Consider the following 26,243-nt stretch of genomic DNA (forward strand, 5'->3'; position numbering starts at 1 on the left):
GTCCAAAGTAGAAGCAAATCCCCATAGCAAACCTCTTCTACTCTGTGCAGTTCCTGAGACAAGCAGAGATGTCAGCAGAGAGCACTGTTGCCAGACAGAAAAGAACAACTCAACTTCAGCAACTGATAATTATTGGAAGGATTACGATTTTTGAATAGAAGTAATTTACAAATCTGTTTAACTTAAGTTTTTTCCTGGAATACCCCTTTAAGAGAAAACCAGGCCACAGTAGAACCTTTATGATAAGTGATACGGTTTCGGTCTGTGGTAGTTCAGGTTTCTCATCCTCAACACCACTGCAAATGAAGGCAATGGTGGTTGGCCAAATTTACTGCTGCTAAGCACCTAGAAATGACCTGAATAATGACAGGGGCCACGTGTGTCTGGATGGTGGAATTGTGGGAGAGTCTCGTGCTTATCAGTGCGTACGGCATCTGGTAACACCCTGACTGGCCTATCAGGCACTAAATAGCTACACTCCAACTATCCCGCAACAACCCATCCACCCTCCTCAGAAATTAAAAGCATACTATGCTGCACCATGAATATCCGTACTCTGGAGTCTTTTTTGTTTAATTTTGAGCCCGGATTTTGTGACGTTGGTGGGCGGAGCCTTGCGTGGCTTCGCAGAGGCCGGAGTTTACGTCAGGAAGGAAGACAGCGCAGCACCAACATTCACATAAACAATAGTGAAGCCCCCCCCCCCCCAAAAAAAAAAAAAACGCTCCCCAGATTGTGCATAAAGCTTTAATACTATGGATGTTTTTTTTTTTTTTTTTTTTTAAGGAAAAATTTTAGTGCTAGATATGGGGTTGGCTGGGTTCACACCACGTTTTGTTAAATACGGTTCCCGTATACGGCTGGGAGGAGGGAGGCGGGGCTTAATCGCGGCGCCCACACTCAGCCGTATAGGGGAACCTTATTTAGTGCATGTCTATGAGCTGACCGGAGTGAACCGCAGCCTCCTGTCAGCTTCGTTTTCGGCCGTATGCGGTTTCCCGACCGTAGGCAAAAACGCGGTCGACCACGTTTTTGCCTGCGGTCGGGAAACCGCATACGGCCGAAAACGAAGCCGACCGGAGGCTGCGGTTCACTCTGGTCGGCTCATAGACATGCGTTAAATACGGTTCCCCTATACGGCTGAGTGCGGGCTCCGCGATTAAGCCCCGCCCCCCTCCTCCCAGCCGTATACAGAAACCGTATTTAACAAAACGTGGTGTGAACCCAGCCTTATTTACGTAGTCTGTAAAAATTCTTACACAATTATTTTGTGCCTTATTCTATTTTAACACAACATTAATTTGTAATAGTTATGTTACTGTATATAATAAATTTTTTCTATAATTAACATTAATGTAGTAGCCTTGTTTCATGATGCAGAACTAGAACAGTTGTTAAAGTGGGTGTTAAAGGGGTTCTCCACTGCCTTAACCTACTTTTGGCAGTTAGTTCTGTGGCTATATGTTATTATGGCTTTTTTTCATGTTGCTAACGGTTCTGTATGTGGTGTTTTACTTACCTTTTTTCCAGACCCGGAAGATGGTTTCTTCATTTGCTACCTGCCTAGCCTCAACCACTTTTTTTCTTTTCTTCCGCCGCCATCTTGCCACCGGGACGTCCCCGTGGTGGGTGGTGTATTGGAGGCCGGCCTGCCCCTCGCTCCGTACGTGCCCGCCTTCCGCGCGACGGAATCCTCTGTCGTCATCAGCGCGCACCCTCCTTACTTTCAGCTTCTTCTAAGCTGAATGCGGATTGGGCTGCTTTCGGCGAATCGGATGCTGTGATGGGCGCATGCGCAGCTGGTCCTTGCTTCGGAGGATCATCTGCGCATGTGCAATAGTGATGTCAGCATCGGGCCTGACTCGCTGGAGGATTGTTAACCCTAACCTGGCCAGAGGTGAGTCCCGGAGTGCTGGACAGCTCCTCAAGGTTTGCTATGGCAGTGTTTCCCAAACAGGGTGCCTCCAGCGGTTGCGAAACTACAACTCCCAGCAAGCTATTATAGGGCGAGGAGGAAAAACTAAAATGCACTAATAAAAATTGACCTGTTCCTTAAGGGGTTAAAGTATTTTTAGGTCTGCCTATTAGGTTTTTATTAATAAAGACCTTATTTACATACTATTTTGGTCGAAATTATTTTAAGGACAAGTGGATTGTCGTGAGGGACAAGTAGATTGTGCTCCTGTTTTAGTCCCTTTGACAAGTAGTTTTTTTTGTTTTTTTAATTTCCACACCCCTGCATGTATTAGCGATCTGATGTGTGTTTAGAAAACAGATTGTGTAATCCCACATTATAATGTGGGTCTGTGCAGAAGACTTGTTGGATTATCAGACTTTAAAGTATACCTGTTGTTTTAATAAATTTGTGACGTCAAAAGTTTTGATCGGTCGGGTTCGGAGTGTTAAAAGAAAACTGTCAGCCAGTTCACCCACACTAAACCCAATATACTGGGTTTCATTCACTTACTTTAGTGTGTGCCCTGGCCTCAGAGTTCTCCCCGGCTAAAGTTCTGTTTGTCCTCTCTGCAGTAGCGCTTTGAAGGAGGTCGCCCGGCATCCATATCTCTTTGGGTCCCGGAGGAAGGGGCCTAAGCCCGCCCACGTCATTTGCATATCCATTTTCTTCAACTCCTAGTGATGTGGAGTCACATGCCCCTGGAGCACAGCGCTCTGTCTGCAGAACGCATGCTCCTGAAGTTTTTACGCAGCTCTCATGTCCTGAAGACTTAAGAGCTGTGCGTCCGGAGAGCGCTCTGTACAGTGTAACTGCGCATGCGCCAGGCCCTCGCTACAGAAGTCAGAAGTAGCGAGTAAGTAATTTTGTCCTTTTGGAGTTAAGAAAATTCGATTGTAAGCTCCTGGGTAGAGTAATGATAGGAGTGATAAATTGTGTATTCGATAGGGAGACTAGGTTGTGAGATTCTCAAATCGGAGATGATAGGAGTAAAACACTGTGTAAGATAGGGAGACTAGATTGTAAGCTCCTGGGTCAGGGATGATGAGAATAATACATTGTGTGTGATAACACCTGGGTTCAGGGATGATGAAAGTAATACATTGTGTGCGACATGGAAATTAGGTTGTTAGCTCCTGGGATCAGGAATGGTCAGAGTTTTGAAGAGTGGGACCCCATATTAGGATCTCAACAGAGCTGGTAGATCAGGATTCTGCATCCTGTTGTAGGGGGAATGCAGTGTAAAGGATTACATTAGAAATTCCTGAGTTATGAGTGAGTACTTTTCCCAGATGAAGATGAAAGCAAATATTTATTTATGACATACAAAGCTGGACTCTCTGCTGCCATCCTGGCACAAAATCTGGGTCCTGGCCTGTACTGTAGGGTAGATTTCCCCCCCCTATTGACATCCTGGCGCAAAATCTGGGTCCTGATCTGTACGGTGTGGTAGATCAATTACTCCACCTTACTTGGCTTCATGGGTTTGTAAAGAATGTTGCCATCTTGTAACCTTTCCCATATGTGCAGAATTTGTTAGCGTCAATGTAATGGAGCTTCTATGTGCGACTCATTTGTACTGACCCTTCATGGCTGACCCACTCACCCCAGTCACATTACCACCCAGTATCTTCCACCACCACTGGAGAAAAAATGCTGAAGCCTATGATCGCAAGCGGACGTGATTTTATTTATGTCCGTCACAACGACTATTTACATTAATCCCAGAAAATGCCACTCTTCCTGGTGACCATGATAATATAAAAGCAAAAGCCTGTGTGCCTACTTAGATCAGGCTCAAGGGGGGTGACTGCAGTGGCCACATCCTACTGTACCTGGTATTTTGTCCTTCTCTGTGTATTTTATTCTGCATAATTTTTTCACTGTAAATGTGCCCCCTCTGGTCCTCTTCTTTTCCATTGTAGCTGTGTTTGTAGTGGAGGACTTGGCCGCCCGGTGTTTAAGGTGACTTTACAGTTCAATATTAACTTTAGAAGGTGAATTCTCTGATCAAAAATAACTTCTGCCTTAAGGACATTTTTCTGCCCTTCACGGACCAATGAATTCATGACGTCTGTTATATTAAGTGACCATAAAAAAATGTTTATAGGTTTTACGGTAATGTGCCAGTACTGGTCCCATGGGCACACTTGTTTCTACTAACCAGTCTTACTGATAATGGTATCACAATGTGGCCTCAATTAGGTTAAACATTCTATTTGCACAGTCCATTACACATACGGTACAAGTTCTTTGTACGTATGTCACATTTTATCATTAGAGTTGTGAATGACTGTACGCTGCTGATTTATGATACTGCTGGTGAATGAGCATAAATACTGGAACAAAAAGTGGCAGCTTCACCTGTTGCTGACAATACAGAACCAATGTTGGGACAGCAGGTCACTAAATTCACTGTTCTGCTTGTTTGAACAGCTATCTTCTTTGACCTCCAAACATGTAAACTTTGCTCAACCTCACATGCTGGATTATCCAGACAGGGAGACACCTCTGGTGGCTGCATATCGCCTGAAGGAAGAAATTATAGGACATGGTGAGGTGCTACTTGCCTATTCCATGTTTGTCCCATCATAAATTGTCATGGAACAGTCAGAAGGATCCATAAATAGGATCCTGGATTATTGATATGAATGGTCAAATAATGTTCCTTCTGATAGCAGAATAAGGTTGGAAATATCATGTTATAGAGTACCTGTCACCACAATAACTTTTTATATTGTGTTAATCAGTGTATTAGAAACAACTTTCTAATAACGTGATTAACAAAAATGTATCTTTATATGTTTTCTTTTACTTTTAAAAACCGACCACTAGGGGTCACCCTACATGTCCTGGCTCTTAGAGTTTGGACTCATGCCGGCCTGGCATGAGTCCGAACTGTCAGTGCAGCTGGGACACTGAAGAGCACAGCGCAGCTCCCTGATTGTCAACCTCACGCTGCCACCCATCCTCCCTGTGCTGTGCACCACTGTGCATGGCAGGCAGGTTTGCTGCTGTGCCTGCTACAGTGAACATTTTGAGCCTTCTACATTGCGCTCCCGTCGCAATCAACGCCCCCCCCCACCCTACCCTTGCGGTGCAGCGATGTGCACAGCAGGCAGGACAGCTGCTGTGCCTGATACAATGAACACTCTGAGCCTTCTACATTGTGCTCTCGTCACCCACACTCCACAGTGTGACTGCTCTAACAGTAGACTCCATAGTGTTACTGTTTTTACTGTAGAGCCCTCCATAGTGTTACTGCTTGTACAGTAGAGGCCATTATAGTGTGATTGTTCCTACAGTAGAGGCCTCCATTGTGTTCTCTTCTATACTCTAAATCAGTAGCTCCCAATTGTTTGGCCACACGAGGACACTTGGGGATTAGCACCACCATAGATATCCAAGCGCATTCCAGCCTTTAGTGGCTGCAGGAAGAAGCCTCCTGCAGCCTACACTTACAGATGAAATATGGTCAGGTCATACAGTGGGTTTGGGTACAAACAGCTAACAAAAAGAAACTACCAAAATCCACTAAAATATAACTTTTAACTCTACAACATAGTGAACTCACTCAGGTGGTTTGAAATGAGTATCAATAAGAAAAGAATTACAAAGATTATATACACAAAATGATGCAATATTATGCCACAAAGAACATCTATGACTCTATACATACAATCCAATACACTGCTCAAAAAAATAAAGATAACACATCCTAGATCTGAAAGAATGAACTAATCGTATGAAATACTTTCGTCTTTACATAGTTGAATTCGCTGACAACAAAATCTCACAAAAATTATCAATGAAAATCAAATTTATGAACCCATGGAGGTCTGGATATGGACTCACACTCAAAATCACAGTGGAAAACCGCACTACAGGCTGATCCAACTTTATGTAATGTCCTTAAAACAAGTCCCAATGAGGCTCAGCAGTGTGTGTCGCCTCCACGTGCCCGTATGGCCTCCCTACAACGCCTGGGCATGCTCTTGATGAGGTGGAGGATGGTCTCCTGAGGGATGTCCTCCCAGACCTGGACTAAAGCATCTGCCAACTCCTGGACAGCCTGTGGTGTAACGTGGCATTGGTGGATGGAGTGAGACATGATGTCCCAGATGTGCTCCATTGGATTCAGGTCGGGGGAACGGGTGGGCAAGTCCATAGTATCAATGCATTGTCTTGCATTAGGAAGAACCCAGGGCGAACTGCACCATCATATGGTCTCACAAGGGGTCTGAGGATCTCATCTCGGTACCTAATGGCAGTCAGGTTACCTCTGGCAAGCACATGAAGGGCTGTGCAGCCCCCCAAAGAAATGCCACCCTACACCCTTACTGACCCACCGCCAAACCGGTTATGCTAGAGGATGTTGAAGGCAGCAGAACTTTCTCCACAGCGTCTCAAGACTCTGTCATGTCTGTCACGTGCTCAGTGTGAACCTGCTTTCATCTGTGAAGAGCACAGGGCGCCAGTGGCGAATTTGCCAATCTTGGTGTTCTCTGGCATATGTCAAACGTCCTGCACGGTGTTCGGCTGTAAGCACAACCCCCACCTGTGGATGTCGGGCCCTCATACCACCCTCATGGAGTCTGTTTCTGACCGTTTGAGTGGACACATGCACATTTGTGGCCTGCTGGAGGCCATTTTGCAGGGCTCTGGCAGTGCTCCTCCTCCACCTTGCACAAAGGCAGATGTAGCGGTCCTGCTGCTGGGTTGTTGCCCTCCTATGGCCTCCTCCACGTCTCCTGATGTACTGGCCTGTCTCCTGCTTCAGCCTCCATGCTCTGGACACTACGCTGACAGACACAGCAAACCTTCTTGCCACAGCTCGCATTGATGTGCCATCCTGGATGAGCTGCACTACCTGAGCCACTTGTGTGGGTTGTAGACTCCGTCTCATGCTACCACTAGAGTGAAAGCACTGCCAGCATTCAAAAGTGACCAAAACATCTGCCAGGAAGCATAGAAACCACCTGCAGAACCACTTCTTTATTGGGGGTGTCGGCTAACAGTTCGGCTCCCCGCCACTGCGGGTAACACACGTCCCTGGAGCTTTCTACTCGCAATTAGGACGCCGCAACCGTGTCGTACTATGCCTCTGATAGAACCGTGGACCCGGTCTGTTGGGTTAAGGAAGAACTCCATCTTCTGAGCCCCAATGTTTATGGGCTCAGATACTTTTATTGTCTACTATTATGAGATGTACCACTTGTTTAGCCCCTGAGGAGGTCACATGTTACAGTGTGCCGAAACGCGTAGGGCATTGTGGATTTTCCAGAACATAGAGAGCCTATTACGGGCATCTATGTACTGTTGTGTACAATATCCTAATATTGTGGGAGCCCTCTCCCCATCTGTTATATTTTAGCAGATTATATCAGGCGTCCATTTGGTTTGTGCACTTTTCATCTGAGTGCTACAAACAACAATACTGCATCACATGCATTATATTTCTTAATTACTATCATAAAAAGCTAAGTTTTATATGCACCTCCCCCCCCCCTCTTTACTGTGTCTTGCTAATTGCCTATAATTTCCAACTGTTGTCTGTTCCATTTGCACAACAGCATGTGAAATTGATTGTCAATCAGTGTTTCTTCCTGACTAGACAGTTTGATTTCACAGAAGTGTGATTGACTTGGAGTTACATTGTGTTGTTCTAGTATTCCCTTTATTTATTTATTTATTTTGAGCAGTCTATAAGAAAGATGTGATGTCACTTACAGATCAGACGAGTACATGCTGGAAATGTGGAGCCATGTAATGGAGGATGTAATGAGAAGACTCTGACATGGACAAAAGAAAGGGGTGAATACAAAATATCAATATAATCCCTTTATCCATAAGTAATGAGGGTCTCCTGGCAGTAATCAAGAATAACATGAGAAGTCCCAGTAAAGCATTTCATACATTATCATGATCAGTATGATAGTTTATCTGAAGAAAGGCGTCATAATGAAAATTTCAAACCTATGATGATGCATCATCACACCACCAATGATTGTTAAAATTATTTTTAAGAATTTTTTAATCTGGCCCAATAAACAGGATATAAAGTCACCCCTATGCCCCTTTGTAGGTTTAGGACTCTGTCTTGATATCATGAGCCTCAGTTTCCTATTGGGAACATAGTTTGGTTTGTTTCCATTTTTTACACCTCCTGAGGAACCCTATCTAACATTATACTAGGAGGAAACGCGTTGAGGTTGTACATTGTTATTCATTAGGGCCTTTTTATACTGTTTATTGGGCCAGATTTAAAAATTCTTAAAAATCATTTTTAACACTCATTGGTGACATGCTGATGCATCATCATAGGTTTTCAATTTTCATTATGATTCCTTCAGATAAACTGTATCATACTGATCATGCTAATGTATGAAATGCTTTACTGGGAGTTCTCATGTTATTCTTGATTACTGCCAGGAGACTCTGTTATTACTTATGGATAAGGGATTATAAGGATATTTTGTATTCACTAGGGATGCACCGAAATTTCGGCTAACGAAAATGCCCCTTTCGGCATTTTCGACTGAGTGAATTTACTGCCGATAATTTTGGTGGGCGGGGCTTAACTCTCTCACCACCCATGACATACATGTACGTCATGGATCTAGTGAGGACATGACGCGAGTCGGGCTCGAATCATGACAGGCAGATGCGTGCTGCAATCAGCAGCTGACATCTGCCTGTGATGACGTATATCGGAGATTGCTCCCATGTCCGTCATTTAACTGTTTGCCACAGTGTATGGCGTGGGCTCCTGACTCGAGCCCGTGCCATACCTGACAGCCCTCTGCTGATTTTTGTAGCAGGGGGCTGCCGCTAATAGCCGACACGTGGCGATCGCCGCGGCAATCTATTAACCCTTTAGATTGCTGTTAAAGCTGACAGCGGCGTCTAAAGGGACATGTAAATGGTCCAGAGGGGTTGATTCACCCCCCCCCCCTCGCAGTGCATTGCACTTCATTTGATTGAGCCTGGCTAAGGCTCATACAAATTACAGCAGAGCACACAGATCAATAGAGTTCTGTGGAACTCCATTGATCTGTATGAGGAATCTAATGGGAAAAAAAAGTTAAATAGGCACTGTCAGATATAAAAAAAAAAACGTTGATTTGTTGTAAAGCATGCGAAACCAATAGGTTTTGTAATTGCTTTCATTAGAAAATTTTCAGTATTTCATACTGAAAAAAAACTGCCCCACCTGCCTCCTGGGATGCATTCAGTCCTGCTGTGTACACTGCTTCGTCCTAACGTCACTGGTCGTACTTCATGATTGACAGCAAGCTACTCTGCTCCCAGCAGCCTGTGTTTATTTGTCTGCGTGTGAATAGAAGGGGAGGGGCAGGACACACTGCAGACCGACTTGTGTGGAGAGAAGGGGGGGGGGGGGAGAGAGGGAGGCAGAAACACATTGCAGACAGTGAATAGAGGATTTATTTGTTTAACACCTTAAGGACCAGGCCCATTTTGGCCTTAAGGACCAGACCAATTTTATTTTTGCATTTTCGTTTTTACTTACTCGCCTACTAAAAATAACTCTCTTATATTTCCATCTACAGACCCATATATGAGGGTTCAGGGGTGTGGAAATTTAAAAAAAAACTACTTGTCCAAGGGACTAAAGCGGAACACAATCTACTTGTCCCTCAAGAAAATCCACTTGTCCTGGTAGATGAAATAATTTCAACCAAAATAGTCTGATCCCCCACTAGACCACCAGGGATGGATATAAGATCCTTTAGACACTGCTGACAGCGGTAATCTAATGGTTAATAGGTGATCGCAGCATGCCGGGATATTAGAGGCGGGAGAGCTGTAGATCCTCTTACACCTGAGCCCAGAAAAGTCTAGATGTAACTTTTTGATCACCTTATAAAAAATTTCTAATATGAAGTGACCAAAAATGAACAATTCTGGACTATTATTTACATTTCCACCGTTCACCGTACGGTTTAATTAACATCATATTTTAATAGTCTGGACATTTCCACATGCAGCGATATCACTTATGTTTATTTTTGTACATTATTTTTATTTAAAGAAAATTGGAAACTTTTATTAGGAAAGGGGCTTATTCACATATATTCGCACTTTTTAAAATATTTTAATCACTATTTTTCAGTCTCAATAGGGACTTATGTGTTACTGGGGGGGGGGGGGGGGTTCTGCTTCTCCAGTTTATGTGCTGCATTTTGTGTCAGAAAATGCTGGAAGTTGCATTTAGTTAGTAGATAACAACAACTCCCAGCATGCCCTGATACAGCCTATGGTTGTTGCAGCAGGTTGCACTGTATAGTATTACAGTTAAGGTTATTGTGTAACATGCTGGGAGTTGTAGTTTTGGTTTGTGTCAGCTGCCGAGCCATAGTCTGTGTCAAGGAATACTGGGAATTACAGTTAGTAACTACAACTCCCAGCATGCCCTGATGCAGCCTATAGCTCTGCAGCTGACCCGAACCAAAACTACAACTCCCAGCATGTTGCACTTTATAGTTCTACAGTTTAGGTTATGGTCCAACATGCTGGGAGTTGTAGTTTTGGTTCGGGCGTGTTTGTCTGCATCCGTGGGGCTCTTGGTTGGCGGGTGAGTATGAAGGGGGGGGGGGAGATTCTGGGGGTGTAATTTAGTGCGGGTGCCACTAAAAATAAATAAAATTAGATGGCACAACTGCCCTAATGCCGGACGTGACAGTCCGCTCCTATACAAAACATTCATGTCATACACATATCATACACCAGCTACTGCCCCCCCACATCATACATTACATACACACATACACTCACACCATACATACACCTGCCGCTGCCCACCCCACATCATACATCACATACACACACATCACACATTACATACACATCACACTTAGACATTATACACACATCATACATTACATACACATCACACATAGACATCATACACACATACACTCACACCATACATATCCACCAGTGTTTCCCAACCAGGGTGCCTCCAGCTGTTGCAAAACTACAACTCCCAGCATGCCCAGGGCTGGAGGCACCCTGGTTGGGAAACACTGATATACACCATACATATGCACACATCATACATACACCTGCCGCTGCCCCCCATCATACATTACATACACATCACACATACACTCACACCCTACATATACAACCACCCTTCCTGTCGCCTGTATTCTCGGTCTCCTCACCTGAGCCGCCATGAGTGGACATCAGAGCTGTAGTCCCGGCCGGTGTGAGGTGAGATTTCCGTCCTCCCCCTCCCCCCCTGCTCTGTGTTTTCCTCGTGCAAACAAGCAACCGCCCCGTGGTGGATTAGGTCCTGTGGAGACAGAGCAGGGGGAGGGGGAGGGATAGAGCTGTGTGCGGGGGATGGAGCTGTGCAGGTGTTGTTTTCACGCTGTACACTTTCCAGTAATAAAATGACATGTTTTCTTTATTCTGTGGGTCAATACGATTAAAATGATACCCATATTATATGCTTTTCTATAATTGTACCGCTTAAAAAAAATCTCAAACCATTTTAACAAAATTAGTATGTTTGAAATTGCCCTATTTTGACCACCTATAACTTTCTCATTTTTCCATATATGAAGGCTCATTTTTTGCGCCATGATCTGTAGTGTTTCAGTACCACTTTTGCTTAGGTTTTACTTTTTATAAATTTTTTATTACATTTTTTTGGAATAAAATGTGACAAAAAAGCAGCAATTTTGGCCTTTTTATTTTTTTACGTTTACGCCGTACACCGTACGGGATAATTAACAATATATTTTAATAGTTCAGACTTTTACGCACACGGCGATACCAAATATGTGTATTTTTGGGGGGTAAAATGGGAAAAACGGACGTCTTACTTTTTTATTGGGAGGGGATTTTTCACACTTTTTTTATTTTTAAATTTTTTATGTCCCCATAGGGGACTATTCATAGCAATTAGTTGATTGCTAATACTGTTCTGTGCTATGTATATGACATAGCACTGATCAGTATTATCGGTAATCTTCTGCTCTGCTCGAACTCAGACCAGAGCAGAAGACCCCGGGAGACAGCCGGAGCCAGGTGAGGGGACCTCCGGCCGCCATACTGGATAATCGGATCCCCACAGCAGCGCTGTGGGCGATCTGATCATCCATTCAAAGTACCGCACTGCTGCAGATGCTGTGATCTGTATTGATCACGGCATCTGAGGGGTTAATGGCAGACATCTGCCATTACCGGCGAGTCCCCGGCTGCTAATAGCAGCCGGGACCTGCCGCGCATGACTCAAGCCCCGCTCCGGTTCTCGCGATCATGGTGGCGCGTAAATGTACGTCATGGTGCGTTTAGTACATTTACGTCCATTGTCATTAAGGGGTTAAAAAGTAAGTGTCCCTGCATGTATGTATGTGTGTGTGGATATATGTGTATGTGTGTATATCAGTGTGTCTATCTAATGTGTATGTGTAAGAATATATGAAGCCTGTGTGTGTGTAATAAAGGGGGACTACAATCATATGCCTGCAGCTGTTGCAAAACTAAAACTCCCAGCATGCCACCCCCCCCAGCTTCTGGTGGACAAAATTAAGGGATTTCAGAAATAAAGCTAATTCTGAGAGAAATGTAGGTCACAGACACATACAAAGTACATGTACATGATCAGAATGAGATACTGAGCAACATATAACAGTTTGTTTTTTTTGAGTGATCTGACTAGAGATGAGCGAACTTACAGTAAATTCGATTCGTCACAAACTTCTCGGCTCGGCAGTTGATGACTTTTCCTGCGTAAATTAGTTCAGCCTTCAGGTGCTCCGGTGGCCTGGAAAAGGTGGATACAGTCCTAGGAAAGAGTCTCCTAGGACTGTATCCACCTTTTCCAGCCCACTGGAGCACCGGAAAGCTGAACTAATTTATGCAGGAAAAGTTATCAACTGCCGAGCCGAGAAGTTCGTGACGAATCGAATTTACTGTAAGTTCGCTCATCTCTAGATCTGACAGGTACGCTTTAAATAAAAGTAAAAAAAAAAAAAAACATCCACTAACCCCTTCCATAAAAGTTTAAATCACTCTCCTTTTCCCATTTTCCATATAAAAAAATATGAAAAAAATAATAAAAATAAACATATTTGGTATCGCCACATGCGTAATTGATCTGGTTAACCCTACACTCTATTGAATGTCTATGCGCCGAATGCACCCAAGTTCTACTTCAGGGCCTCTTGGAATTTTCTGTATAAAACTCTGTTGAATAGAAATGTTGGCAATCAATTCTCTTTCTTCATATGACATTTGAATGACCAAGCCCACACAGAGTAGAAAAAACACCCTTCCCTTAGAACTATTTAGGGGCACCTGTCAGGGGTGTCCTTTATCCCCTCTCCTATACAACCTATCCATTGACCCCTTGATTATACATTGAGGGTTTTACAAACCCAGACAATCGCTCCCCACCTTTTTAAATAGCTTGGAACAAAAGGTACACTTATCAGACTTTGAATCTAGACAATGCGAGGCTCTTTTACTAAAAGGACCTAGTAAATCTTCCCGCTTAAATCAACTCATTGAAAACCTCCAGACAGCTTGGAAACTGTTCCCTCTATCTTTCTCAGGTAGAGTCAACCGGTTTTGGATGGAATGGTTGAAATCTCAACATTGCTGTTGCGGTAGCTTTCGGTTTATCTCCACCCCAGGGACGATCAGCAAATTAGCTCCCTATACTGCACCTTTTTAAAAACTAAATGTCCCCAACTTAATGTACCTACTTGACCAATTCTGTTTCCTTTGACGCACAGTGGGGATTGTTTGACTTTAGTTGATAACAAAACTTACAGATGTGACAAAGAAACTAAAAAGCTTTTACACATGGTCTTGGAAGCTCAAAAATGTTTACTGCAGAAATGGATAGATCCTATAGTTACCCCCGTATAAACGATATCTGGAAAATTATATTTCATATTTCACAAGGATTGGGTTGAAGTCACCCTCCACAATGAGAGGTAAGTGAAGCACTTCAGCTTGTGGGCAAGCTACATTTTCCCTTTACTCTCTTGCACACAACTAACAATTAAGGGACACTTTCAGTCCACCACTTGGTACCATGAGTAGGAAGTCAGGGCCCACCCCCCTATGTTACTCTCTAGTAGTTCCCATATCTAGAGCACTTGTGGATCCATGGATATCTCCGCACCTACCCACCACCCTTCCTCCCCCCTTTTTATGTTGTTTACTCTAAGGTCATGCCAACACATGCTTCTGTCTTACTCTGGTTGCACTCTCGTTGCTGGAAACAGTATTGGGCCTTCAGGTAAAACTGCTTACTTTTTGCGTCTATCAGGCCTTTTACAGACCCGATAACTGATTTCTGCTCTCTCATTTGGCTTGCTTCCTGGAAATAGTTATTTTTTCCTCTTGTTTATTGTGCTATCATATTGTTTGATAAAAATTTTAAATATAATAAAAATTATCATTAGTAGTGACCTCAGAGTGATCATTTTTACCTTGTTTACCTTCTCTATATCATAAACCAGCCCTGCACACTTTTAATGGTGACCTATTTATTATGTCAACAGGGACTGTTATTTCCTCATTAGCGGTTTATGATATTAATTATGTGTATTATTTGCTGTATGTCAGGAATGTAGATAAGGATCTAAGACTAGAGGCAGTTTCCGCTGTGTGTGCACTTGCCGCGACCTCCACCACCACATGTGACTAATGTTTCCTCCTCTCTGTATATAAATATATATCTTTGGGAATTTGTCGCTGCACTTATCTGCAGTTCACTGATGACCGTATAGGGTTTATAATGAGTATGGACCTCCTGCACTACCCAACTGGTTTGGCTTTGGGCTGGGTTAGGAACAGTGCCTAGATACCCTCTAGGTTTTCACTCTTTATTCTGCTTTAGTATGTGGAAGCTGGACTTTTGCTGCTATAGGGTAACATGTTGCCTCCTAACAGAAATGTGGGTTGTAGCTGGCACAGCGGACCAGAAGACACCAGTGTCAGAAGCCAATGGTCAGAAGCCAAAGTTATCGGCTATTTCAACCCCCCGGCGGGGCAGAAGCCGTTGCAGATCAATGATTTAATGCGGGCGCTTTAAATCAATGAACTACAGCGGCTTTTGCGGTGCCAGAGACCGCCGCCGCTGCCCGCTTCTCTCCCCCTAACCACCACAGTTGCCCCATCGCCTCCCCCCCCCCCCCCATCCTCTGCCCACATACCGCCGCCAAGCCCCATTGCCTCCCCCCATCTTCTGGCCACATGCCGCCACTGCTGCCCCATTGCCTCCCCCCCCATCCTCTGCCCACATACCACCGCGTCGCCGCTGCCCTATCGCCTCTCCCCTTCCCTGGTGTTATAATTACCTGTTTCCGGGGGTCCGCGATCCTTCTGGCTCCGACAGCGTCCTGCGCTGTCACTGTGCGTACTGACGGTGACGTCGCATTGGCGATGTCACTCGTAATTACGCGGCGCACAGCAACAGCGCAGGAGCCAGAAGGATCGTGGACCCCTGGAACAGGTAATTATAACACTGGGGATGGGCAAGGTAATTGCCGATACGATAATGTCCAAAATCGCGATTATCTGCTGATAATATCGGCCAAACCGATAATCGTTCGATCCCTAGAGCCAAGCACTGATTCACCTGGGAGGTTTGTGCAATTACCGGCACAACACGTACAAAGACAGAACAGAGGCTGCAGCAACTTTGTACATAAAGTACTTGAAAAAGAAGCCTGTACGTCTTTGAAATGCATTGTGCATGTTTTATCACTAAGAAAATAAACCAACTAGTACAGTACTGTATCCTCTTTCTGTGGCGAGGCAGCGCATTTAGGATTCTCATTGTAGGTGGAGTTTGGAGTCATATGCAGAAACCAATGGGTCAGACAAGGCAAATCGGGATCCTGGAGTATGTTGTGGGCAGGTGGCAAGACAGCATAGTCAGGAACAGGCAGAAGGGTTGTGGCAGACGGCACAAGCTCAAGATTAATGGTCCGGGTCAAACACGAAAGGTTCAGTATGGTACAGAAGGCTCATGAGGAGACAGAGGGAGGCGAACACGCACAGGCCAATACACAGTATATCAGAATCAGGCATACAGCACACCTTTGACATAGACACAAGGAACCACAAAGTTGCTCAGGCACCAAGAAAGGTATGGCTGGCCAAAATAGGTGATACTGAGCTGGGATAGGAAGGGGACAGGTTAAAGGTACGCACAATGGCCCGTTAAATGAAATATAAGATGCAAACACCTGCATTGGAGGAAGTAACGGAATCATGTGTGGTGCTAACACCAGGAATGGTGTTACCTAATGACATAAAGCAGGAGGAGAATGGTCACTTCATGGGGGCTGTGTTTTCTCTATTCCAACTAGACAGTGGAGGTTGTTACATCATAAGTCTTTACGTGTAGGCGTCCAAATGTATGTCTTTTGGTACCATGTGTGCACGCATGGGTTCAGTAAAGCAAACCTGATTGATACAAAGGTTCACCCAACCTGATCTTTTCAAGGATGGATGGGTGTACCCAACCTGATCTATAAACTGATACTGAACTGATGGGTACAACCAACCATAGCTGTACACTAGTAAGATATACCAAATATCTAAACAGAGTACACCCAGCCTTACCTCTACTGGGATAGAGGAATGCAATCAACTAGATATATACAAGAATTGATAGGTACACCAAACTTGATCTATTCAGTAATAGTGGGGGTACAGAAAACACAATGCATTCTGAGATCGAGTAGTATACCCAACCTGATTTATTCAGCTAGGTACACCCAGTTTGATTTATCCAATGAGAGAAAGAGGAAACACTGAGGAGGATGAAAAAGTTTATCAGATAGAAGGAACTCAAAGCTTAGGAAAGTGGGAGATGTTTCTCCTTTGGGTTGCAGAAGGGACATCACATTCCCAGGCACAGAATCCTTGCAGATGTCTCCCAGCTGCCATGAGAGGAATGACCCAGTGATCAGGACAGGAATAGCGAAGGCGAATGATGTCACTTAAAGGACAACTGCAGCGGTATGACACTTATCCCCTATCCACAGGATAGGGGATAAGTGTTTAATTGCAGGGGGTCCGACCGCTGGGACCCCCCGCAATCTCCCTGACGGGGTGCCGCCATTAGCGCTCATGGTGAGCGCTAAGGCGCGTAGCGTCGACCTAGAGGTCGATGGTGATGCCCCGTCTCTTCCCCGTCCCCATACAGTTCTACGAACGCTGCCTCCCCACCTCTCCCATAGAGATGTATGGAGGAGGCGTGCCGGCTGCAATGTCATGCTGCGGCCGGCACGCCCCCCGCGGCCCCGTACAGGAGATCACAGGGGGTCCCAGAGGTCGGACCCTCGCGATCAAACACTTATCCCCTATCCTGTGGATAGGAGATAAGTGTTAATCACGCTGCAGATGTCCTTTAATGGATGGATACAAAGAATGAGGGTTACCATTCTGATGGACATGGGCTGTGCAGCTCAGCTCACATATAAAATGATACTGTAAAGATGTGCTCACACCACGTTTCTGTCTCTGTTTGACTGTTTTCTTTACAGTTTGTTTGATTTTGCAATATGCAAAAACTTGGTCAACTGTGTTATTGTGTACACCCAAAAAAGATTGATTCTTTACATAAAGTTTTATTTTTATAATGTAAGTCAATGGGAAAAGGAATATGCTGATGGCATCCATGTTTAGCTTCCGGTAATGTTAAAAAAAAAAAAAAAAAATGCATAAGTTACACAGACAGCAATGATGGAGTGTGAACGTACCCTAAGTGAGTGTCCCTATACTCCATTGTATATACAGTGGAATCACAGGGAATGAAAAAAGTGTCCGCTATTGAGAGATGTCCCTTATTGGGAAAAATGGCTCAAAAATCTTTCTAAATGACCTAATACTGTACTGTACTCACTCCAGAGTATATCTACCTATAAAACATGATAAAAAGCGATATTACAGTAGAATCTCCCAGTGCCATTTAATCACCCCTTATCCCTCCCCAGTATAATTTCATCCCCTCTTTATACCCTGTGCCACCTTATTCCCGCGTACCTTGTGCCAAATTATCCCCCCCCTTTACCCCCTGTGCTACATCATTGATGCCCCTGTGCCATTTCATTCCCTCTTTATTACCCTCTGTGTAAATTCATCACCCTTTCTTTAAAGAAGTGGCACAGGGAGATAAAGGGGGAATGAAATGGCACAGGGGGATAAAGAGGAATGAAATTGCATGGGGGGGGGGGGAGGAAGTGATGAATTTACACAGAGGGTAATAAAAGGGGGAATGAAATAGCACAGGGGGGATCAAGAAGAAATGATGTGGCAGACGGGGTTAAAAGGGGGGAGGGGGATAATTTGACACAGGGGAAATAAAGTGGCAGGGATCAAGGAAAGGGGAGGTGATTGATGTGGTGTGCAGACGTACAGTAGCAGGAGATCACTGTTTAAACAGCGGTCTTCTGTGCTGGGGCTTCTGCAGGGGGATGCATCGGGGGCCTGGGCCCCTTACTGGGGTATTGGCTGTAGCCCCCTGATGGTGGCCTTATGTACAAGGTAGGGCTGGCACATAAGCCTGGTTGTCCCCTATTGGGAGTGTTTTGTCCCCAATTGGGAGTGTTTTGTCCCATAATGGGAGTATTTTTTTCCCCTTTCATGTGTGTCCGCATCTGCTTTTGGGAGTGCCCCCTATTCCGAGGGTGCAAATACATTAAGTCTTATGGGACTCTGCCGGGGAATTAAAAACTATCCGCTATTGGGCGGTGTCCACTAAGGGAGATTTTACTGTAGTAACAATGGTATCTTGTGTTTTTCAGGTTTTACTTCAACATGAAGCTTTGTAGAAAAAAAGAAGAATAAATAAAATCTGAAGGTGAGGGCTACACCTGCACACAAAGACTATAGTTAGCCACTAAATGAAAATCACAAGAAGAAAAAAACATTGTTTAAAAAAAACAAAAAAAAAAACACTACAAAACAAAGAGGACCCTATCCAATTTATTCCCATTTTTTGGTGTATAGGTACTGTTACTATGTGGCTATACAGTATGTGTGTTTCCTGCTATGCCACAAATCATATTGTTTAGGTATATGACATCTATGATCATATTACAATGGTGCCCGTAACATAGATGTTAAATGAAAAAGTTGCTGAACTTATTTCAAAATTTTAATAAGTCAAATGTACCTGGAAGGTAACCATGTCTGCTTTTTGTGAGTACACCCCCCTCCTCCAGTCAACATAAATGTGTGATGTGTCTGCACCTTTCTGTGGATCTCAATTTTAGTGACCTGATAGATGAACATATCACTCTTGTGATTAATCTCATGAGTAGTTGATGGGGCCCGATAATTGTGAGGGGAAACCAGGACAACAGGTGCCTATACTGCCGACGTTTTTATTTGAATGTGAGAGTATTGTGCCTGGTACAGCTCGAACTTCCATCAGTAACAGCTGTGTACCCCCACACTCCTCCTCTCCGCTGTTCCTGTGTAACTCGATTGCCCCTGCGTTCTGGATGTGTCTACGTAACACACACTGACTCAGCACACAGATGGCAGACCTAGCTGCAAGATGTCTACACAGTAACACTATCTACACAGTAACACTACCTGCAGACCATCACTCTGTCTGTGTAATAACCAGACACGTTTTATTACAAGACATCAAATTCTTTAATTCTATTTTGTACACATTCACCAAATTGTTAATCCAGCTCAGATGATGGAGCCTCCCCCTCTCCCTCCCATCTCCACCATTCCCACCTCCTCACCTCGACCGATTCCTCTGCCATCTCCGCCTCTTACCTGCCAACCACTTCTGTCCTTGCCCATTGCCCAAGCCACCACTCTACCTATTGCTTTTGCCACCTCACCCCTGGCTCCTGGGCAAGCCAAGCAATAAAGTGCAGGATCAGCCAAGCAGTTCAGGGTGGCCATTGCCAGAGAGGCATGGTATGCTGGGAACAACCGCTCCTCCAACGCACAGCTTTCACCTGCCGCTACAGAACCACCTCCGGCCAGAAATACCAGACTGCGTAGGAGGAGCAGTGCATGATAGGGCCCATAGCAGAGCAGTGCCACACAAGGTAGCCCCAGGGCAAGCCGACGCACCCGTCTCTTTTCCCTTCTCTCACAGGACGCACTTCCTCGCAGGGCACGAAGTAACCCAGCATAACACAAAAGCATTATCCCCCAAGGCAATAAAAATCCAGCTAATACCCTCCCCACATTGGCCAGTGCATCTCCCTTCCCAGATAGGGGATAACTCTCATAGCAGAATGTGTGATTGTAGCGGTCTCTGGTGATAGCGTCTCTAAACAATGGAGGGGCGTTAGCTGCCAGTTCTAGGACCCAAACCAGTGCAGACACAGCAGCAGCAGATCGGATGGGCCGTGCACCAGGAAACCTCAAAGGATGTGCCACTGCCAGGTAGCGGTCAGCTGACACACAGGACAGGAAGGCAGCACCCACATAAAGGTTGGTATAAAAGATGAAGCCAAAGAGACGACAGGCCCCTGGTCCATATCCCCATACATCCCTTCGTAAATAGTAGTCTGTCCAGGGTGGTAGTGCACAAATGAGGAGGAGGTCTGACAGGCTGAGGTTTAGAAGGTAGACTCCAAGTTCTTTTCCTTTCCGCACCTGCAACCAGGCAGCCCAGAGGGCTAAAAGATTGGCTGGTAGTCCCACTACGAATACAACTGCATAGAGTGATGGAGGAAGCACACCGTCCAGGTCAGAGTCAACGTTGCAAGCTTCTGGAGTGATGTTGGACATGTTTGAAGAAGTGAAATATGCTAAGATAGAAGTTCTGTTCTGTTTTCTGTTAATTTCACTTCTGTACCATACATTGGGCTCTTGACACCTCCATCTTTCTTCCTCCCCCTTGTTAGGGGCTCAGCATTGCCTGGGTCCTTGAGTTGGCTGTGCATGGTGGCATCTCATGATTACGGAACACTACACCATCATGAACAGGAACAGCAGAGCCTGTGAAATAGAAATAAGGCTATAAGAAACATGTCATAGAAACATTACCAGCAAAAGTGTAAAGATTGTGGGAAGAACACACAAATACATTACGTTTTAGTTATGTAATATGGTATCAAGTTACTCCTTACTATATACCAAATAGCAGGTAAAGCCTAAGAACTGTAAGCAGTTCTACAGCCAGATATACACATGAGCAAAGCATGCTGAAATCCTACATTTTCAGTCTCTTTTCTCCAATATCTGAAATTAAGGGACAGATTTACAGTAACTGCTGGGTGTACAGATAATGGACAATTAAATTAGTGTGTAATGGCTGAGTATACGGATAAAGGATGTGTGTAAATAATGGACATGTAGGTAAAGTACAGTTATGCGACAGTGTTAAACTTGGGTGTGTAGAAACTCACTTATGTGAGTTGGTAACTGCTGGATGTCAGGATAAACAACACTCATGTGAGTGTGTAAGGGCTGGGTACATGAAAAAGAAACAAAGTGACTGGGTGAGCCAGCAGGTCCTGTAACAAGTGTGCGGACATGACCTAAGAGAAACTGATGAGAGTGTGTAACTGTGGGAAGTGAAATCTAGGGATAATAAACCCACAAACCCCAAAAAAGCTGTGGTCTGGCTAGAAGGGGCGTGGCTGACGGGGAAAAGGGGCGTGTTCTGAAGACCCGACCTATTTACTGTTGAATTCACACAAAGTTGTAACACGGCCGCGAGCGTAATGTTTACTTCTCCCCTGCCGCCGGCGGGACTGGGATTCGCATCGCGGGACACGCCCTCATGTGAATCCCTACTACTGAATTCTGGCCCAAATGACACATGTAGCGGTATAGATAAATCACAACAATATAACCCTGAGAGGTTAGATAAAGCCTCTATAATACATGTGTCAATAATAATACAACGTAACTTTTATTTGTGTATTAACTAATAAATGAATAAGGTGAGAAACACACGTTTTAAAACCACAGTGCCACTGGGGTACCTATACTAATGTTGGAAGGGGCCAATCAGGTCCTCATCAGTTAAAGCAACAGGAGTTGGTGGGTCTGAAAATATTGCTTAATAACAGATTGCGACGTCAAGCGGTATATAAGTCTGTAGATGTTGTGGTTGGACCTGATTTCAGGTGTATATATGTTTTTAATATACTGTATATATTCACCACTCAAGATGATATTGGGTGACAGGCGACTACAAACCATACCTGCAGATGCAGTCTGAACACCACTTATATATATTTATAAGCACCCCAACTCCATATGTTGCTCAGGTAACCAGCCACTAGCTCCTGCTGTGCACCGCAGGTGTAAACTAGATGGTATCTGGTTGGGCTATTAGCTTATTTTGTTTTCCATTAGGCCCAGTGGAAATGCTATTAAACAGAAAACTGTCACACCCCGACATGTTTCGCCACTGGTTTGGCTTTATCAAGGAGACAACTGACAGCATTTAGATGTTGTTCTAATTGATGTAGAATAATTACACAAAAAATATCAAGATTATAGTATAATTGATATAGATTTTGTCATTTGCTTTAGCTCAGTCTACCATTTAATAAATTCAATATATTGAACATGCACAGTGTATACATTAAGGTAGAGTAAGAATATGTTGTGTCCAAAGAACCTAATATGGTACATCATTAACATATGATTGTAAAGTTACTATTTTATACTTACCTTTGAGTCCATCTACCTTCTAAATATTCACACTTAGCTACTACAAAGTCAATTTTTTTGTTATACTGTATATATTTTTTAAATCATTTTTTCCTTAATTAAAACAATGTGTGAGTCCCATCCATCTTTAAGTTTACACTTAAAATAAATCCACTCAGACTAAGACATGGATTAATAGAAGTTATTTATTGTAAACTTTGCAAATCAATAAATTATCAGATATATACTGTTGGGACTGTGACCGAATACACACCTACCTATGTTAGTGCACATTTTACCAAAATTTTACAAAAATGCTGCCAGCTATAAATGCCCGTACATTGAGGGGTTAACATCACTGGAGGCAGAAGCCGCCCGCATATGCACAGCAGGGAGAGAGCGCCATATGCGCATAGATAGAAGGAGAATTGATGCACAGTTCGTTCATGTGAGTAGTCACGTGACGCAGCCGAGCACATGACCGGACATCCGCCGATTGATATCAAAGACACAGGGGCATGTAGTATAGTGCGGCCACGTTAATGATCAGCTGACGCAGCCGATCACATGATCGGTTAGCGGATGTTGACAGAATGAATTAGGTTGTGGAGGGTTATTCTAACCAGGGATTGGCCAATATGGAAACGCTCATGAGTGGACAGCCGCCCTCCAAGTAAGTGAGGTACAGTGGGGATCAAAAGTTTGGGCACCCCAGGTAAAAATTTGTATTAATGTGCATAAAGAAGCCAAGGAAAGATGGAAAAATCTCCAAAAGGCATCAAATTACAGATTAGACATTCTTATAATATGTCAACAAAAGTTAGATTTTATTTCCATCATTTACACTTTCAAAATAACAGAAAACAAAAAAATGGCATCTGCAAAAGTTTGGGCACCCTGCAGAATTTATAGCAAGTATCACAGCTTGTTGGCAAGTATCACAGCTTGTAAATGCTTTTTGTAGCCAGCCAAGAGTCTTTCAATTCTTGTTTGAGGTATCTTTGCCCATTCTTCCTTACAAAAGTCTTCCAGTTCTTTGAGATTTCTGGGCTGTCGGTCACGCACTGCACTTTTAAGGTCTATCCATAGATTTTCAATTATGTTGAGGTCAGGAGATTGCGAAGGCCATGGCAAAACCTTCAGTTTACGCCTCTTGATGTAATCCCCCGTGGATTTCGAGGTGTGTTTAGGATCATTATCCATTTGCAGAAGCCATCCTCTCTTTAACTTCAGCTTTTTCACAGATGGCATCAAGTTAGCATCCAAAATTTGCTGAAATTTTATTGAATCCATTTTGCCTTCTACTCGTGAGATGTTACCTGTGCCACTGGCTGCAATACAACCCCAAAGCATGATTGATCCACCCCCATGCTTAACAGTTGGACAGAGGTTCTTTTCATAAAATTCTGTTCCCCTTCTTCTCCAAACGTACCTTTGCTCACACCGGCCAAAAAGTTTAATTTTAACCTCATTGGTCCACAGAACTTGTTTCCATAATGCATCAGGCTTGTCTATATGTTCATTTGCAAAGTTCAAATGCTGATTTTTGTGGTGAGGACGTAGAAGAGGTTTTCTTCTGATGACTCTTCCATGAAGATCATATTTGTACAAGTATCTCTTTATAGTGGAATAGTGTACCACAACTCCAGTGTCTGCCAGATCTTTCTGGAGGGATTGTGCAGTAAAACGTGGGTTTTGAATTGTTTTTCTCACAATCCTGCAAGCTTTTCTGTCTGATATTTTTCTTGGTCTTCCCGATCTTGCTTTAACTTCCTCTATTCCTGATGACTGCCATATCTTAATTACATTCCGAACAGAGGATATTGACATCTGAAAACGTTTTGCTATCTTCTTATAGCCTTCTCCAGCTTTGTGAGCGTCAACTATTTTCATTTTCAGATTTCTAGACAACTGCTTTGAAGAACCCATGGTGCTGATTGTTGGGGCAAGGTCAGATGAGTCTGGGCATTTAAACCCTTTGAGATTGACATCACCTGGTCTTCCCAGATGATGATGAGAACAATCCATGACACTGGCAGGTCTCAGCTTTGCAAAGGGGGCAGTGCATGCTATAAATTCTGCAGGGTGCACAAACTTTTGCAGACACCATTTTTTTGTTTTCTGTTATTTTGAAAGTGTAAATGATGGAAATAAAATCTAACTTTTGTTGAAATATTATAAGAATGTCTAATCTGTAATTTGATGCCTTTTGGAGATTTTTCCATCTTTCCTTGGCTTCTTTATGCACATTAATACAAATTTTTACCTGGGGTGCCCAAACTTTTGATCCCCACTGTAATCGAAGATCTCCCATTGTGATTGGTCTTGAAGTGTAACCGGGAATATGGAGAATGGGTATTTTATGAGGTAATGGATGTTAGGAAATGTGTATGAGGAGTATGATGTCAGGAGAGTAACTTATAAAATGGTTCATTTGACACATACATTCACTGCTGTCAGTTGTCTCCTTGATAAAGTCACACCAGTGGCGAAACATGTCGGGGTCCGACAGTGGTGAATATATATAGTATATCAAAAACATATATACACCTGAAATCAGGTCCAACCACAACATCTACAGACCTATGTACCGCTTGACGTTGCAATCTGTTATTAAGCAATATTATCAGACCCACCAACTCCTGTTGCTTTAACTGAGGACTTGATTGGCCCCTTTCAACATTAGTATAGGTACCCCAGTGGCACTGTGGTTTTAAAACGTGTGTTTCTCACCTTATTCATTTATTAGTTAATACAAAAATTAAGGTTACGTCTTATTATTAATGGCACATGTATTATAGAGGCTTTATCTAACCTCTCGGGGTTATATTGTTGTGATTCAACGGCACCTTAGATTTCGCTCCCCGATACAGTCTGAGTCATCAGCCACACAGGTTAGAGGATCCACATCCAGCTTCGTAACAGCAAGATCTGGCCATGGGGCTCCTCTGCCAGATAATCTGGATCTCGCTTCTATCATGGCGCTCCAGTCACAGCAGTTGGCCCAGCAGACACAGCAGTTGAGCCAGTTATCCGCCATGATGCAGCAGTTGCAATAACTGCTCAACAATAACCACCACAACCACAGCTTCCTCCTTCTTTAGTGCTGCCTCCCACTGCTGCAAACTCCTCCGGAATGAAACTGCTTGTCTCTTCCAGTGAAATATGAGGGGGATCCTAAGTCCTGGTGTGGTTTCGTGACTCAGTGCTCCATGCACATTGAACTCATGGCGGAACAGTTCCCTTCAGAACGAGCAAAGGTGGCCTTCGTTATCAGTCTTTTAACTGGAAGGGCTTTGGCCTGGGCAACTCCGCTTTGGGATCGCAGTGGTGCTTTCACAACCAATCTCCGGGCTTTTCTGATGGAATTTCGGGGTGTCTTTGAAGAACCAGCCCGAGCCTCCTCCGCTGAGACAGCATTGTTGAGTCTTTCGCAGGGCAAATCCTCTCTGGGAGAGTATACCATTCGGTTTTGTAAAAAGACAGGTCTTGCACTAATTATATGGCAAGAAAGGGGAGAAACTAAAACTTAGCTTTTACTGATTATAGATAATAAATCAAATAAAAAAAAACAAGTGTAACCAAGTGTATAGACCAAAGTCTAAAATTGCCGAATATATTCCAAAGAAGGCTGTAACAGTCC

At 43.9% G+C, this 26,243-nt stretch overlaps 2 protein-coding genes across 15 annotated transcripts in view; one reads left to right on the top strand and one right to left on the bottom strand.

Annotated features, from left to right (window-relative positions):
• The window catches only part of GIPR (gastric inhibitory polypeptide receptor), a 265,555-nt gene that overhangs the window by 8,244 nt on the left and 231,068 nt on the right, over positions 1–26,243 (top strand). For all 10 annotated transcript variants that reach the window (XM_056540708.1, XM_056540703.1, XM_056540710.1 and 7 more), the window contains one exon: positions 18,760–18,815. The gene's annotated coding sequence lies outside the window, so the exon portion shown is untranslated. The remainder of the gene's footprint in view (positions 1–18,759; positions 18,816–26,243) is intronic.
• GPR4 (G protein-coupled receptor 4) overlaps positions 18,764–26,243 on the bottom strand; it is a 45,969-nt gene continuing 38,489 nt past the window's right edge. For 3 of the 5 annotated variants that reach the window (XM_056540735.1, XM_056540734.1, XM_056540737.1), the window contains one exon: positions 18,764–20,932. In XM_056540735.1, the coding sequence (XP_056396710.1) occupies positions 19,661–20,722 (1,062 nt within the window). In that variant the 5' untranslated portion in view covers positions 20,723–20,932 and the 3' untranslated portion in view covers positions 18,764–19,660. Of the gene's footprint in view, positions 20,933–25,415; positions 26,021–26,243 lie in introns of those variants that run through there. The other 2 variants (XM_056540733.1, XM_056540736.1) reach the window with 2 other exon arrangements.

Source organism: Hyla sarda, chromosome 9 (assembly GCF_029499605.1).
Source record: "Hyla sarda isolate aHylSar1 chromosome 9, aHylSar1.hap1, whole genome shotgun sequence".
Lineage (NCBI taxonomy): Eukaryota > Metazoa > Chordata > Amphibia > Anura > Hylidae > Hyla > Hyla sarda.